The 16,745-nt window shown below is 58.7% G+C and overlaps 1 protein-coding gene and 1 long non-coding RNA gene across 6 annotated transcripts in view; one reads left to right on the top strand and one right to left on the bottom strand.

Moving 5' to 3' along the window:
* ARHGAP39 (Rho GTPase activating protein 39) overlaps positions 1 to 14,859 on the top strand; it is a 77,937-nt gene extending 63,078 nt beyond the window's left edge. For 2 of the 5 annotated variants that reach the window (XM_072950055.1, XM_072950056.1), the window contains 8 exons: positions 334 to 1,690; positions 3,386 to 3,947; positions 9,440 to 9,532; positions 11,680 to 11,753; positions 12,104 to 12,303; positions 12,995 to 13,086; positions 13,491 to 13,735; positions 13,825 to 14,859. In XM_072950055.1, the coding sequence (XP_072806156.1) occupies positions 334 to 1,690; positions 3,386 to 3,947; positions 9,440 to 9,532; positions 11,680 to 11,753; positions 12,104 to 12,303; positions 12,995 to 13,086; positions 13,491 to 13,735; positions 13,825 to 14,019 (2,818 nt within the window). In that variant the 3' untranslated portion in view covers positions 14,020 to 14,859. Of the gene's footprint in view, positions 1 to 333; positions 1,691 to 3,385; positions 3,948 to 9,439; positions 9,533 to 11,679; positions 11,778 to 12,103; positions 12,304 to 12,994; positions 13,087 to 13,468; positions 13,736 to 13,824 lie in introns of those variants that run through there. The other 3 variants (XR_012064303.1, XM_072950057.1, XM_072950058.1) reach the window with 3 other exon arrangements.
* A 2-nt stretch (positions 14,860 to 14,861) lies between these two features.
* Positions 14,862 to 16,503, bottom strand: LOC140689364 (uncharacterized). Its single transcript, XR_012064305.1, has 2 exons — positions 16,166 to 16,503; positions 14,862 to 15,365 (listed from the first exon to the last, which is right to left on the bottom strand). It is a non-coding gene; the product is annotated as an uncharacterized lncRNA (long non-coding RNA).
* Positions 16,504 to 16,745: the final 242 nt, after the last annotated feature.

The raw sequence follows: 16,745 nt of genomic DNA, 5'->3' as shown, positions 1-16,745 counted from the left end.
CCTGGCAGGTACCAGGCCCCCACAACCTGCAGCCCCATTGTGGGTAAGGACAGTGAGAAATAACCAGGACTTCTCGTCCCTAACTTCAGATATCCATGAGGTCTAGGTGGGTGGGTAATGGGTCCCGGCTGACAGCAGGGCCAGATTTCCACCTCCCCCTGGTAACCCGTCCCCACTAGGACTTCCCCTAGGTAACCTGTCATCCCCCACCCCCCACCCCCGGTAACCTGCCCCCCAGACGCCCTTGGGTAACCTGTTTTCCCCAAGGACCTCCCCCATGTGACCTGTCCCCCAGACCCCCCTGGGTAACCTGTGCTACATCACCCTCTCCAGGACCTCCTCACTGCGCTGGAACTCGGGCACCAAGGAGCGCATGCTCATCAAAGTTGCCGACAGGGAGCCCAGCTTCCTCTCCCCGCAGGGCAATGGCTACCCGCTGGACAGCCAGCCTGGCGGGCGCTCCCGCAGACCCTCTGGGGGCCAGCACTCACCCAGCCTGCAGGCACTCACCCCTGATGCGGACAGCCCTGTCTTCTTCTCTGAGCGGAGGCCCTCGCCCTTCCTGAAGAGGGCAGAGCTGGGGAGCTGCTCCCCTCTGCTGGCCCAGCCCCGCAAGCCCGCTGGTGACTCGCAGCCCTCCTCCCCGCGCTATGCCTATGAGCCCCCCCTCTACGAGGAGCCCCCTGTGGAGTACCAGGCCCCCCTCTACGACGAGCCACCGATGGACGTGCAGTACGAGGCCGGTGGGGGCTACCAGGCCAGCTCTCCCCAGCGGTCTCCTGGCCGCAAGCCCCCCAAGCAGGCCTCCGCCTCGCCCTACCAGCAGCTGGTGCTCACCAGGCAGAAGTGCCCTGAGCGCTACCTGAGCCTGGAGTACAGCCCAGCGGGCAAGGAGTACGTGCGGCAGCTGGTGTACGTGGAGCAGGCTGGCTCCAGCCCTAAGCTGCGCATGGGCCCACGGCACAAGTACGCACCCAACCCTGGCAGCGGCTCACTCTCCCTGCAACCTAGCCCTTGCCTGTTGCGGGACCAGCGCCTGGGGGTCACGTCCGGGGACTACAGCAGCATGGAGGGGCCCGAGCTGCGGCACGCCCAATCGCCCTTGCCTCTGCCCCAGCCCCAGGATGATGCCATGTCCTGGTCCAGCCAGCAGGACACCATGTCCTCGACAGGCTACTCCCCTACCACACGCAAGAGAAAGAGCAGGAACCCCTCCCTGTGCCATGCCCCCAGCGCTTCATCCACCGAAGGCCCTGGGGACCGCGACCTGCTCGGCGAGCAGCCCCTGACAGAGGAGCGGCCCCTGTGCGGGCCCAGCCTGGCCCCCACAAAGCGCACAGACGGCAAGGCGGGTGAGGCAGACGGGCCCCGGGGCATGACTGAGCCCTTCCTGGCGCAGGCCCGGCTGGCCTGGGAGGCACAGCAGGCCCACTTGCACATGAAGCAGAGGGGCAGCTGGGACTCCCAACAGGATGGCTCGGGTTATGAGAGCGACGGGGCCGTGCCGCTGCCCATGCCTGGGCCCGTGGTGCGCGCCTTCAGCGAGGACGAGGCGCTAGCCCAGCAGGACAGCAAGCACTGGCAGAGGGGCGCCTTGGACAGGCTTGCCTTCCCCCAGGTCCTGCTGGAGAAGAGCGTCTCTGTGCAGACCAGCCTGGCCTCCCCAGAGCCCTACCTCCACCCTTCACAGGTAGGGGCGCAGCCCTGGGTGGGTCCCCGGGCCGGGGTGGGGCAGGCGGTGGGCCCACTGTGTGGTGCATCCTCACAGTTGCTGGCAGGCGTGAGGGCAGACAGTGAATGCCCCCGAGGCCTCCACCAGCATGGGGTCTCTATACCTCCGCTCCTCATGAGGCCCGGCCAGTGCTGCCGAGCCGCCAGGGGCCAGGGGCCATGTCCTGATTCCAGGCCACAGAGGCAGGGAGACGGGCGGGCAGCCACCCACCCACTGAGCCCTGAGCCTCTGTTCTCCGGCCTGTGAACAGGCCCTCAGGTGAGGAGCTGTACAGGGATGGCTCAGGGCCCTTCCAGAGGGTGGCTCCCACATGGAGGGATGTCGGACATCTGGCCCTGTGGCCAGGACACACTCAGCAGGCCCCAGATGGCTCTTAGGACCCCGGGCTGCAGCTGGAACCAAAGCAGAAGGCTAGCCTGATGTGTCCTCCCTGTTCAGTGCCAGGCGTAGACATCTGTCCAGCCCTCAGAACCTGTGTGCATTTTCCGCCAAGTCGAGTGCACGGAGTACAGTGCCAGGGCTTGGTGTGGATCAGTGTCCTGGTCCCCATCTCCGGATGCCTGGCGGTCTGCTACTGAAGCCAAGGCTGAGTGTCTGTCCTGGCAACTGCCCAGAGCAGGCAGTTGCAAGAAGTTCTCCCGGATCAGGCTTCTCATGTCCACCCCCATCCCTGCTGGGGAAGATGTGCCCCCCCGCCCCAGGCTGGAGTGCTCAGAGCAGCATTTGTGTCTGTGGCTCGTAACACAGGAGGACAATGAGACAGACTGGAAGGGGAGGTGGGGGGTGGGAGCACTTGATCTGGACAGAGGGACATGTGGGCACCAAGGGCCTGTCCGACATCCATACCTGGCGCTGCCCAGGGAGGTTGCCTTCCCTGCTCCCAAGACCGAGGATTAGAGGGGCAGGTGCACTGAGGCCATTTGGGAGGTGGGGAGGGGGCCTGGAACAACCCCTTCCTTTCCTAGCATTGTGGGAGGGGAGGGCCCCGGCCCACGGCCCCTCCCAGGCCTGGCCCTGCCTGTGCACAGCATCACTCTGCCCATGACCCCAGATGGATGTCTTCACTGGGGAGAGAGGGGGGTCCCAGCAGGGACGGCAGGTGGTTTTGTGATCCAAGACACTGTCAGACGTTGACTTGGGGTTTCTTTGTGGGGCTGCCCTTTTCATCAGGCCGGTAAGAAGCGGTGCCCTGCCCCCCCAACCCATGGGGTCTGGGCTCCCAGCCTGTGGAGGGCCGTGTGAGCTCCGGGATGCAGCATCTACCAGCACTTTCCCACCTGGGGCTACAGCAGCCCAAGAGGCCGAGGAAACACACGTGTGGCTTCCTCCCACCCCCAGACCCTTGCTGGACCAGGGAGAGCACCTCCTGGAGGTCAAGCCCCCCAGGGTACAGTTGGAAGAAGGGCCCCTCTGGGTCCTCGTCCCAGGCCCCACCAGGCAGCAGGACGAGATGAGTCACAGAGCTGGAAGCCCAGGCCCGGCCCTGCCCCCTGCTGCCCAGCAAGGGCCTCTGTGCCATCAGGCCACTGACACCCATCCCGCCCCACCCCAGGCCTCACTCCTCCAGAAGCCTCAGGGCCAGAATGGGAGGTCACACCTCTCACCTGGTGGGTCAGGTGGGCCCCCCATTCACGGCCCCCCTGTGCTCCCCAGTCTGAGGACCTTGGCACCTGTGCCCAGTTCGAGAGCAGCCGGCCGGCCCGCAGCATGATGCCCAGCGCCAGCTGCGTGTTCCCCACCTTCACACTGCGCAAGCCATCCTCGGAGACTGACATCGAGAATTGGGCCTCCAAGCACTTCAACAAGCACACGCAGGGCCTCTTCCGTCGAAAGGTGTCCATCGCCAACATGCTGGCCTGGAGCAGTGAGTCCATCAAGAAGCCCATGATCGTGACCAATGACCGCCACGTGAAGAAGGAGGCCTGTGAGGTCTTCAAGCTCATCCAGATGTATATGGGTGACCGGCGTGCCAAGGCAGACCCACTGCACGTGGCCCTGGAGGTCGCCACCAAGGGCTGGAGTGTGCAGGGCCTGCGGGACGAGCTGTACATCCAGCTGTGCCGGCAGACCACCGAGAACTTCCGCCTGGAGAGCCTGGCCCGCGGCTGGGAGCTCATGGCCATCTGCCTGGCCTTCTTCCCACCCACACCCAAGTTCCACTCCTACCTGGAGGGCTACATCTATCGGCACATGGACCCCGTCAACGACACCAGAGGTAAGGCCCAGCATAGGCCCTGGGCGTCCCGGGCTCTGCAGCAGCTCAGGGGAGGGCTGCGGTGGGAACCTCCTGCATGTGCTGGGTGGCACCTGGCCGCAACAGGGACACAAAAGCAAACACAGCCTCTCCAAGCAGACGCCTGTCCCCTGAGAGCTATGTCCTGGGTCTCCAACGGGGTTTGGGGTCAGGAAGCCCCTTCTCGGTCCGGAGGCCCCAAGAAGAGCCGTGGGCAGTCCTGGCAGGGTCCCTAGCCAGAGGCTGACAGGTGGGGGTTTGCATGAGGACCCATGGCACCCATGGTCTCTGCCAGCCAACATCCACTCTGTTCTGAGGCCACCATCCTGTGGTCACCCTGCCTGATGAGAGCAGGGAGGCCAGTCGGCCCGTGTGCACTTATGCGTTTGCTCTCAGTTGTCTAATGCCTTGGAGAGTGAGCACTCCAGCCAGGCTCAGGTTGTCTCTAGTGGCTGATGAGAGCAGGGAGGAACATGGGCACATTGGCAGGCAGCTGGGGTGCTGTGCTATGGGCTGAGCTGGCTGTAAGCTGCCTCGAGGGTTCAGCGGTTGGGACTGTCACAGGTAGCCACCTGCTGATGGCTACCTGGGGCTGAGTGCAGGGCCATATCTGCCTGGGGCACGGGTCTGTCTGGGCCCAAGCCCAGCATGCTCAGGGGAGGATCCTGGGGCTTGGTCCTGCCAGCCAGGTGGTGCCTGTGCAGCTGCCCTGGGGCCTGACCTGTGTCCTGGGCTGGGCAAAGTAAGCATGGGGACAGGGCTGTAGGCAGCACCTGTAAGTACAGTGGGCCATCTGTCACCCCAATTTTCGTCAGTGTCCACAGGGCACAGCCACAGCACCAGTGTCTCCACGTGTGCACCCACACTCACGTGCTCACACACAGCCTGCAGGTCAGACGTGCTAGCCCACTCTGTGGGAGTGGTTGTCCTGCTGGTTTGGCCAGGGCCTTGCCCCAGCCCAGGTGTGGGGGCCGAGGCGTGTGCACAGTGGGGCTGCAGGGCAATGGTAGGTCCTGGGAAGGTGCATCATAATAGGTGCCATCCAGCAAGGCAGCCATTTGGGGCAGATCTTGGAAGCTGTGAGACTTTTGCCCAGGCCTGCAGTTTTTGAAGCAGGACCACTGAACACAGCAAGCAGGTCTCCCCAGGTGGGTCTCCACCACATGCAGACCAGCAGCCTGGCGGGCGGGATGGATCTGCCTCTGTCTTCTTGGACCTTTCCAGGAGCAGGTGGGTCCCCACTGGCTCCGTGGTTCACCTCAGCCTCTTCGAAAGGCCTTGAAACATCACTGTCATGAGCACACAGCCCTCGGGGCCTCAGGAGTACTTGCTGAGTGAAAGGTGAGTGTGCGGTGGACAAAGGGCACTGGGCACCCCTGCGCTGGCCTGGGCTTTCGTGGGGAGCTGGTCACTGGCCCAGAGGTTTGTGCTCCTTCATACTAGTGTCTGTGCTGTGGAAGCCAGACTGCCGTGTAAGAGGCAATCGAGGGTCAGCTTGGGCAGCCATAGTTTTGAGACCTAGGTGGTCTCAGAGCGCTGTATGGTCTCTGCCCACGGACCATGCTAGATCTGTGTGGTCCTGCATTTGGGCTGTGGGATCTGGTCTCACGTATATGGCACAGGGGTGCCCTCCAGCCAAAGCCCTGTGTCCAGCCACAAGATTCACTCCTGGGTCAGCATCCACTGCCAGGCCCTGCTCATCACTGAGCTCAGGGGCGAGGCCTCATGCTTCCTCCCACTGGCCCCTGTCAAGAAGGTGCGTGCTGGCCGCTGGGCAGGAAGGCATGCCCCATCAGCACAGAAGGACGTATCCTGTGCTTAGAAAAAGGTAACTGCAGTCTTTCTTGGAAGCACCAGTGAGGGCAGAGCTGAACCTCACCCTGAACCACGCTGCCTGCCTTGGACTCAGAGCGTTTGATTCAGCTGCCAGCAAGTGTGTGACCTCTGCTGTGGTTACCACCCCAAGGGACCAAGGGACCAAACAGTGAACGCCAGTTCACATGACCCCCAGCCCCCGGCTTAGCCTTGGCTCACACGTGGTCACACCTTTGTGCCAGCCACCAGCAGGTGACTTCCCACCTTGTCTCCCCTGGACCTCTCAGGGGAGAGGCTCTCAACACAGGCATCGCAGGCATTGGCAGTGGATACAGCAGCCTGCAGCTCCCCACTCTGCCCGCAAGAAGCACGCTGGAAGGCTGCAGGCCCCGAGGGGTGGTCACTGCTTGTGCCTTCATGCATTCAGTACAACACTGGCTCCCAGGTAAAAGATTGTAGGCTGAACACAGTCATCGGTTTGGACTCCACCTTGAAGTCATGATAAAAGAACAGTGAAGGAAATTTTTGAAGACCAAAAAAACCCTCACAAGGAAATGTAAAATGATGCAGCCACTATGGAAAAAAGAATGGCAGTTCCTCAAAAAATTGAAATAGAATTAACATAGGATCCAGCAGTTCCATTTCTGGGTGTATGCCCAAAATAATTGAAAGAAAGATATGAACAGATATTTCTGCACTCATGTTCATAGTAGCAGATCCACAATAGCAGAGATGTGGAAAGCAGCCCAGGTGTCCACTGACAGATGAGTAGACAGATAAAATGTGGTTTGTACATACAATGGAATATTATTCAACCTAAAAAAGGAAGGAAATTCTGGCACAGGCTATAACATAGATGAACCTCGATAGATTTCATTTGTGCTGAGTGGAATAAGCTAGATACAAATCTACTCATGTGAGGTCCCTACAGCAGTCAAGTTCATAGAGACAGAATGGTAGGTGCAGTAGGTTAGGGGGAGGGAGAAACGGAGAGTTGTTGTGTGATGTGTATGGAATTTCCACTTGGGAAGATGACAAAGTTCTGGAGATGGATGGATGGTGAATGTATGTAATACCACTCAACTGTACAACTAAAAACGGTTAAGATGGAAAATTCTATGTGTATTATATTACAATAAAAATACTGAAATCCACCAGGACAAAGAGAATGGAAGAGGAAGAACAACCATTTTGGAGAAGCTGAAAAGCACATGGACAAGTGGCTGGAAACTAACTTGGCAGACCCAGAAAGGTGGATCCCAAGCAGGTGGTGGGGAAGCTGAGAAGCTGAAGCAGGTAGCACACCCTGAAAAGCTCAGCAGTGTTTTTAGCCAGCCTCCTCCAGCAGTGGTATGGAAGGGGGTGACCATGGAGCTGAAAACAAAAGGACTAGTTGAAATTCTCTTTAAGAAACAAAGCAGCTACGGTGGAGTAGGCAAAATGAGACTCTGGACCCAGAGCATCTGGACTGAAATCTCAGCCACATTTTCCAGATAGGCCATATTCTGAGCCATGAAACAAGTCTCAATAAATGTTAAAGGCTGTGACTCACAGAAAGTATGTTCTCTAACCACAATGGAGTTAAACTGGCAACCAGCAACACAAAGATACCTAAAAAATCCCCAAGTATTTGGAAACAGAAGAACATACTACTGAATAATCCATGGGTCAAATAAAAATCAAAAGGGAAGTTAGAAAGTATTTTGAACTGAAAAAAAAAAATGAAGCATATTAAAATTTGTAGGGTACAGCCAAAGCAGTTCTTAGAGGAAAATTTATAGTACCTAAACGTCTGTACTAGGAAATAAGATCTCAAATCAATGTCTTCTCCCCCTACTTTAAGAAACTAAAAAAAAAAAAAAGAGGAAATTATACCAAATGTAAGCAGAAGAAAGGGAATAATGAAGATGAGTAGAAATCAATGAAAGAGAAAATAGGAAAAAACAATGCAGAAATTCAGTGAAACAAAAAGTGTATTATTTGAGAAGAGCAATGAAATTAATAAACCTCCAGCCAGACTAATCAGGAGAAAGAGAGAGAAGATATAAATTGCCAGTGTCAAGAATGGGAGATGATATCACTACAGATTCAACAGATGTTAAAAGGATAATAAGGAAATATTATGAACAACATTATGTCAGTAAATTTGACAATTTAGAGGAAATGGACAAACTCCTTGAAAGACACAAACTACTAAAGGTCCCTCAATAAGAAATAGACAACCAGAAAAATCATAAATTTATTAAATAAATTATATTGATACTTTAAAGCTTTCTCACAAAGAAAATTCCAGGTCCAAGTTGCTTCGCTAGTGAATTCTACCAAACATTTCATTGTGTAGCAATTTTTTACAAACTCAGAAAATTTAAGTGGAGGGAATATTTCTCAATTCATTCTGTATCAAAATTAGAAAAGAACATTGCCAGAAACTTTTTTTAAAATACAGGCAGTATCCCTCAGAAACACAGGGCAAAAATTGACAGTATTTTAGCAAATTGAATTCAACAAAATATAAAAAGGATAATGCATCTTGAATAAGTGGGGTTTATCTGAGGAGTGAAAAATTGGTTTAACATTCAAAAATCAACCAATAACAGAGTGAAAAAGAAAAAATATAATCATCTCAGTAAGTCATTTCACAAAATCCAACTTTCCATTCCTGATAAAAGCTCTAAACTGGAAGAGATGGGAGCCTCTTCAGCCTAGTATGCACATTTCTCTTTCCTTGCTCCGTCAGCCGAGGGCCTAGAAGCAATGACACCCCAATAGCAGTGAGCACACCTGACCCCAGATCTTGGTTTCTAATTCCATTTTACATTCAGAAGAACCAGAGCTCTTTGGAGAAACAGCTAATTCTAGGGCTGGGGCAGGGAATGTACAAGATGTAATGCCAAGTGAGGAAGTGCTGGAGGGACGAGGGGAGACCATGGGATGTGTCCGGGACACAGAGCTTCCAGGGGCTAAACCTGGAGCACCTTGAGCAACAGAATAAAGTCGTATTGGATTATAACCCACAGTGTAGGATGAATGTCCCAAGCCCATACTGATGTGAATGACTGGATACAGATTTTTCATGCATAAAAATGACAATTTATGTAGATAAGAGGGCCCACCATCAAGTAGGGGAGTGTGACACCCACTTGGCTGTGCACCTCGACTTCTTATGAGAGCATGGGATGGTGGTGTGGGGGGTCCTCATCGGCAGTGCCGAGTTATTTTGTGCAGAGTGGGAGGCGCCCAGATCAGCCTGAGAGGAGAGCCAGGCCCCTCCTGTCTTGCTCAGTGCCTCCAGCACCAGCTCCACAGCTTGCCCCAGGAGTGCAGCCATGGAGGGCCTGGACGGCTGGGCTGGGGCCTCCTCGAGGGACTCCACACCCCTGGCTTTCTGCCAGCCAGAAGGCTGTGAGCTGACCACCCCGCCTTCCCACTGGCGCCTTCCCAGCCACATGGCCCAGATGTGCCCACCTGCACCTCTGTATATGGACGCACCCCATCCCCAGGAGCATGAGCAGGACGCAGCTGTGATGGGACACTGGCCCCACCCCAGCGCTCCCAGCTGGCGGCCCTGTCTCCCCGGAGGGTCCAGCTGTGCCGGGACCTGTGCGGGCCTGCGTTCCTCCTTGTGCTCTGTGGTCCTCACCACTCTGTTTGCTCCCCAGTGACACAGCACATGAAAGAGCTCCTGGAAAGGAACACTAAGAAGAAGTCCAAGTTGAGAAAGAAACCCAAGCCTTATGTTGAGGAGCCGGATGGTAGGGCCTCTCCCTGCAGCCCCGCGCTGCGTCTGCACAGCTCTGCTCTCCAGCCTCGGCCACCTGGCCTCTTCTCTAACCGCTTCTGGGCTGGGGGGCAGAGGGGGACACTAACATCAGCTCCTCGGAGCCAGCTGGAAGCCCAGGTCATGGACAGGGCTCCTGGGGAAGGCCACACCTGCCCTGCACCTCTCTCCATGGTGCTAAGAACAATTTCCAACTTGCATGCTGGGTTCTCAGTGGGGAGGGGCCTGAGGACTGTTGACCAAGGCCTGCTGGAGGCGCCCCCAGGTGAGTGTGAGTGGGGGAGTGTCCAGCGGGCAAGTGCCTCCCCAGCCCTGACCTCCAGCCCAGGTTACCCCTGTGCTTCCCAGCACAGCCCAGGGGTTTCCCAGCCTCCCTCCCACGGCACTCCCATCCCTGCCCTTGTCCTGGATGCTGGCTCAGGACCCCCACCAAGCTCCAAGGAAGCCCTGTTAACCCTGGTGCCATGTCCTCCCTGCTGGGAGAGCTGTGGTCCACTTCTGTCACACCAAGGGCAGGAGGTCAGGGCACGTCTCCTCAGAGGCCCCAAGCCCAGGGACAGGAGGCTCTGGACTGAGTGAGCACCAGGCTCCTGCTGCATTGCCTTGCTACAAAGTGCTCGTGGGCTCCCAGGGGTCAGGGTCCAGCCCAGGCCCTATTTGATTAAGCACCGTCCATTCTCCCTGGGCCGAGAGCTGGCCCACAAGGGCCACATTGGCTGGAAGCAGAGGGTTCCAAGTGATGTGTCCCAGGTTGGCAGATCAGAGGCTACAGCCAGGATTGTCTGCCTGGGGTCCGCACTTTCCAAGGGACCTGAAAGAGTTTCCAGGGTTCAAACATCTATAGGAAATGTTTGTTTTCATTGTGATTACTCTAAAAAGGAATCCCCTTACCAGTTATAATGACAAAACTAGTTTGTGATAACTGGAAATGAAGGTTTTCATGGACTGAGACGCGTTTGTGTTCATCATGCTGAGGTTCAAGGAACCCCTTGTCCTCAGACGCCCACAAGAAACTGCCTCCTTTAAAAGACTTCTGTGTTTGGGTTTGAGACTTGGGTCTAGAAGCCCTCCTCCGGCAGGCAGGCAGGCAGGCCCTACAGAGGAGGGGCCCATTCCAACCCCTCTGTCTGTCTGTCCATCTGTCCGTTGGTCCGTGGCAGCCTGGCTCAGTGGCTTCTCAGGGCTTGGCCTCCCCATGTTCCCTACCTTGCTTCTCCTTCCCTGCCCTTGCCTGGGTCAAGAAAGGCTTTCCCCACATGTCAGACCCTCCCTGGGTGGGGCCTCCTCCCCACCCTCCAGGTATCTGGCCAAGGTCCCTGAGGTCCTTGTGCTTGGAATGCTAGCCCTGTCCCCTGCCCCCTGTGACCATTAGCTAGAGCTGCTGCTGCCAGGGATGGATTTTAGGGTTAGGGTTAGGAAGCCCCTTCTTTGAGAAAGGAGACCAGCCCTCCTGTTGCCTTCAGCCTTCAAAGTTGTGCTTCCCCAGTGCTACCCTCCCAGTGACACCCAGGTTCAGGACAGGGGACATCCGCTCCACACACATCCCCTTCCCACCTGGGCCTCCCCCTCCCCGACCCACACCCAGGCATCCGTCAACCAAGCAGACATGGCCACCCACGGGCTAAGGCCCCCCCCTAGGGCTCCCCGGGGCCTCCAGCTGGGCACAGAGCTGCAGGAGAGCTCCTTCCCCTGTGCTGGCCCAAGGCAGTGAGTGCTGAGTGCCTCCAGGCCTGCTGCTTGTAGAAATTACCCTTGTCGGGGGGGCTTCCCAAGGCCAGCTGGAGGAGGCATGGGGTTTGAAAGCCCTGGGGCCCAGGCCCTGCCTTTCTTGGCCATGGGGAGGATTAGGTGGGCTGGCAGAGGAGTTCCTTTAGCCTGGCTGCTCTGGAGGTGCTTTTCCATGTGGGTATTAACACTAAAGGACAGCTCAGGAGAGTGAGGACCCATTGCCCTGGACAAGCAGTGGGCAGGAGCCTGGCCAGGCCGGCTTGGATCCCCAGGGTTCTTGCAGGAGCTGCCTTTCCTCACCCTCTTGCTGCTTCCTCTCTTAGTCACTGGTGGGCCCGCAGCCCCTGCTTCCTGCACATCCACACCAAGCCAACTGGCACTATTCTTTTCCAGGGGTGGCTATAAGCACATACGCCAAGTACTGTTACCACAAGCTGCAGAAGGCAGCCCTAACCGGGGCCAAGAAGGTATGAACTCCTCCAGGACAGCAGGTAGAGGTGGGCGAGGGGCCTGTGCCAGTGTCACCCAGACAGGGTCTGAAGGGAGGCGGGGGCTGCATGTTTGGGAGCAGGGGGTGGGGAGGCAGTTAATGGCTCACAGTGGGGAGGGTGCTGCTTGAAGTGGCCCCCTAGTGACTCGGGGGTCAGGGAATTGGGGTGCCCCAGCTCTGGCTAGGCAGAGGCCTGGAGTTCACAGGGACAAGAGGACAAAGGGAGAGGTGAGGACTGGTGAGCCAGGGCAGCCCTCGGAAGGGCATAGGGGCAGGAGGGCTGGGAGCAGGGCCACACTGGGACAGAGAGCTGGGCTGCCTTTGCAGGGGCTGAAGAAGCCCAACGTGGAGGAGATTCGGCATGCCAAGAACGCCGTGTTCAGCCCCTCCATGTTTGGCAGCGCGCTGCAAGAGGTCATGAGTCTGCAGAAAGAGCGCTACCCTGACCGGCAGCTGCCCTGGGTACAGACTCGGTTGTCTGAGGAGGTGCTCGCACTCAACGGTGACCAGACGGAAGGCATCTTCAGGTGCCCCGCCACCTGGGCCCTGGGTGTGGGGGCCTCGGTGTTTTCACCATGTGTCCCAGGCAGGCAGGGGCCATCAGGCAGCAAGCCCACTGGGCCTACTTCCATGCCCCAGCCCTGGGCAGTGGGGCTAGGAGACCCATGCCCCTACCTCAGAGCAGCCAGAGGCCCCACGAGAAGCCAGCATGCAGGGAGGGAGGGGCACCTTGGAGCAAATGGCCCCAGCGTTAGGAGGAAGGTCAGCAGGGCTGTCCGCCCTGAACAGCAGCACACCTGAACCCCAGCAAGTGAGCCAGCCAGGGGACAGTGCCCCTGCAGAAATGGTCACCAGGGGCCCAGAGGGCACTCAGACAGCAACCATGGGCAAGGCCTGGAAAGATCAGCAACCCCCAGCCCGTCCTCAGCTGTGAGTGGAGATGATGGCCCTGCCGGGGCTGTGGGGGAGTGTGGCCGGTCACCTACTGTCATAGACCTCCCCACCACTGCAAGACCCAGAGGGACAGCTGGGGAAACCGGCTCGTGGGTTTGGACCTCAGGGACCATTCAGAAGAAGATTTGCATGGGGGCAGTCAGCAGAGGGGTGAAGGATGGTGGCTTGGGTGCCTGGGGCAGGGGACCTCAGCCACACCTGACCCAGAGAGGAGCCAAATGACCCTGACCCCAAGCAAGCCTGAGACCTGCCATGTGCTCGCAGAGTCCCTGGGGACATTGATGAGGTGAACGCCCTGAAGCTACAGGTGGATCAGTGGAAGGTGCCAACAGGCCTGGAGGACCCTCATGTCCCAGGTGAGGTCCCAGCCCTCTCAGCAGCAGCGAGTCTGGCTCAGGCAGTGTGAACAGTTCAGCCCTTCCTGCTTTCCGTAGTGAAGGGACAGCCCCTTGGTCCTTTTCCAGCACCTGCCTGTATGACAGGCCTCCCTTGGCACCTCTTTGCAGCTTGGCTGCACACAGCGGCTGCACAGCCTTTTGAGAAATTGCATTTTGCACACTTGCACGTTCCTCCAGAAACAATCTCGCAGCACTCCAGCATCAGTCCAGGCCCTCAGGACCATAAGCTTGTTGGCTTCAGGGTTGGCACAGCCCGCATTGCTGGGTGGACACTTTACCGTCTGGTCCTGTCCAGCATCCCTTCTCACCTGCTACCCTTGCACACTGCCCCCACCCCCAGCCCCTGTCCACCCTTGCTGCAGCCCAGCAGGTGCCCCACGCCCTGCCCAGAGGTGCCTGCCCAGCAAGCCAGCTGAGCGTCCACGCTGTGTTCCCAGCATCACTCCTGAAGCTGTGGTACCGGGAGCTGGAGGAACCCCTGATCCCGCACGAGTTCTATGAGCAGTGCATTTCTCACTACGAGAGCCCCGAGGCCGCCGTGGCCGTGGTGCACGCGTTGCCCCGAATCAACCGCCTGGTGCTGTGCTACCTCATCCGCTTCCTCCAGGTAGGCGGCGGGCCCTGCCCCCAGCTCCACCGCAGCCCGGGCCTGCCCCTCCAGACCCGCTTGGGCCCACCGCCGGCTCCCCCGTGCAGGTGTTCGTGCAGCCGGCCAACGTGGCCATCACCAAGATGGACGTCAGCAACCTGGCCATGGTGATGGCGCCCAACTGCCTGCGCTGCCGCTCGGACGACCCGCGCGTCATCTTCGAGAACACTCGCAAGGAGATGTCCTTCCTGCGGGTGCTCATCCAGCACCTGGACACCAGCTTCATGGAGGGCGTGCTATAGCACCTGGGCACCAAAGGACCAAGGGTGGGGACAGAGCCTGCCCAGGTGCGCGGGGTCAGGGGAGCACGCAGGGGGGGGGGGGAGGGAACGCCCCAGCCGCGGAGGTAGCATGCCAGGCTCCGCCCATGCCCGCCCCAGCCCTGGAACCCCCATTTCCCCCACCCAGGCCCTCGGCCTGAGGGCGCAGCCAGGGCAGAGGGGCTGCAGGAAGGGCGCCTCTAGCCACCCCCCTCCCCCGCCTCGTGGCCAGTTCGGTGGGCACTGCGCCACCCACCACCAGCCGCGGATCAGCCCCAAGAAAGTGCCTTCTGTTTCCTGGAGCCAAGTGACACTGCCCCTCCCGGCCGGCCCGAGAGCACAAGCCGCCCTCCCCGGGTGAGCTGCCTTGCTGGGGCTCCTGCGCTCAGCCTAGCCCTGGTCTGGGCCCAGCGCGGCTGCCCCTTTCTCCTTACCCTGCTCTCTCTTACCCTCGGTCTCCTGGCCTACAACTTCCGCCCTCCTGGTCCCTTCCCGCCCCCTTCCCCGCCACCTGTGGCTTCCATGGTGGTGACTGCACAGGAATTTGGGGGCTTAAGGACACTGGGCTGTCCACCACCAGAGCCGAGCCAGGCTGGCCCAGGGTCCGGTAGGTGCTCTCTAGGTGGGGAGTGGGCCCCCAAACCAAAGTCCTCTGGGTTGGGGGCAGGGTTGGGCAGGCATTCTTGGGGCAGGGTGGGGGAGGGGCGAGAATATTTTTTTTCTTCGTGTAACTATAAATTCAGAATCTATCCTGCACCCCAGCCCGCCTGTGTATAGAGATATAAATAGAGCAAAACATATAAGAACTAAATTTGCTAATGACATAGTCTTAACCCAGATGTTATTTATTTGAGTTGTTCTCGTCTGTCCTCTTCAGACAAGTTGGTATCATTCCTTCATTTTTCTCTCCACCCTCCTGGCTTCTGACCAAAAACCAAACCCTGCCCTATCCCTATTCAGGACCTGCAGCAGATGAGAGGGAAGGAACCCCGAGCTCGGGGACTAGGGTGGCGCTGGGGACTCCCCTTCCTCGAGGCCAGAGCTGGGGGGGTGGGTAGGTACCTAGATTTTCAGTTTGTGTATTTTCCATTTTGGAATTTTGAGTTCCAACTGTCGTAGAACTTAATTTCTCCCCAGTTTTTATATATATATATATATATTTTTTAGAGTTGAGTTTTTATTTATTATTAAAAACAAAAAAGCCCAGCCCTGCCGAGACCCGGGTGTCCCCTGGGGGAGCGTCCTCAGTCGGGTGGTCTTGGGCCCTAAGGAGGGGCAGTGGGGCCACAGACTCGCTCTGACGCATGGTCTCGAGAGGTGACAACACTCTGTGTGAATAAAGTACATATAGACACTTGCAAGCCTTGGTCGCTGCCTGTTGCCTTCCGTTCCTTCCAGTTGCAGCGGGGCTTGCGGGGGGGGGAGGTCTGGGTTGGGGCTCTGGGCAGCTCACTGTCAGCGGCCAGTCGGTTGCCGGCGTGGACGCCAGGCCAAGGGAGAATGGGGGGCGGAGAGGCTGGAACAGGGGTGGAAGGGAGAGTAAGGCAGCTTCCCTGAAACAACGGGGAGATGATGAATCGCGGACGAGGCTCCAGGTAGGTGCGCAGGATGAGAGGCACCCTGGGCCGGCTGCGGCCACCTGAATTATCATACTTGACCCCGAAGCCCCGCCCGACTGCTGGGGTCTTTGTCTGACCCGCCCTCCTCTGAGGCACGCATAGGCTTCTAGGCAGTGTTTATTCACCATCTCTTTGTTCAGCACCTAGTTGGACGCGCAGTCGGCCCCGCCGAGCTGGCTTCCCAGGGGATCGGGGAGGAGACAGTGAGGGTAGCTCGCCCACTAGGGGACAGCCAGCTTCCGAGAGCAGAGAGACTGGGCCCGCAAGCCCGCCAGCGCGCCGGCCCCAGCCCCGGCCGGTGACCCCGTCCTGAACTCGCCTGCACCCCACCGTCGGGCAGCCCCGCCCGCCACCCTTTCCCCAGCCGAACGGCAGGGCGGCGAGCCCCTAAGGCTCAAAGAAGGAAGAACGTCGGGGCCGTCCGGGGGACGCGCGAGGCCAGGCCGGGCGCGCTCGGTGGCCGCAAACGGAACCCAAAGCGCAAGGTCGCAGCCGCAGGGGGGACGTACGTTTGCGCAGCACCGCCCCCTCGTGACCCTCTGACCGCTTCCGGCGAGAAAGGAGGATGTGGGCGACTCGTGGGGCTCTCCGGGCCTGGGCTTTCCGGGCTTGGGCCCTGGGCTTGGCGCGGTCCCTGGGGACCCGGGCCTGCGGCGGGGTTGGAGGCGTCTCCTACACGCAGGGCCAGAGCCCAGAGCCGCGGACGCGGGAATACTTTTACTACTTGGATCATCAGGGCCAGGTGGGCGGGGAGGGGGCGGGGCCTGAGGGAGGCCCCTGCGAGAGAGGTGGGGCCTGGCGGTAGGCGTCTGAGGGGCGGGGTCTTTTAAAGTAAGTGAATGCGACTGGTGGGCGGGGGCGGCGCGCCGCGCCGCGCCGGAGCGACTGGCGCGCCTGGTCCCGGCCCCAAAGGGCTAGGCCCCCAGCAGCCAACCTCCCGCAAGTGGTTGCACTCCGCTCGCTTTGCATCCCCAGCTCCTGCAGCCGCCCCACCTACTTTGGAAGCTTTGACAGGGGTGTCCGCCATGTCCAGGGGGAAGCAAATCAGCCTCCGCGGAGGCGGCACATAGAAACTAGAAAGGAGGAGGG

The sequence above is a fragment of the Vicugna pacos genome, chromosome 25 (assembly GCF_048564905.1).
Source record: "Vicugna pacos chromosome 25, VicPac4, whole genome shotgun sequence".
In the NCBI taxonomy this organism is placed as follows: domain Eukaryota; kingdom Metazoa; phylum Chordata; class Mammalia; order Artiodactyla; family Camelidae; genus Vicugna; species Vicugna pacos.
The sequence above is the reverse complement of the archived record's forward strand: the minus strand, read 5'-3'. Positions and strand labels throughout refer to the sequence as shown.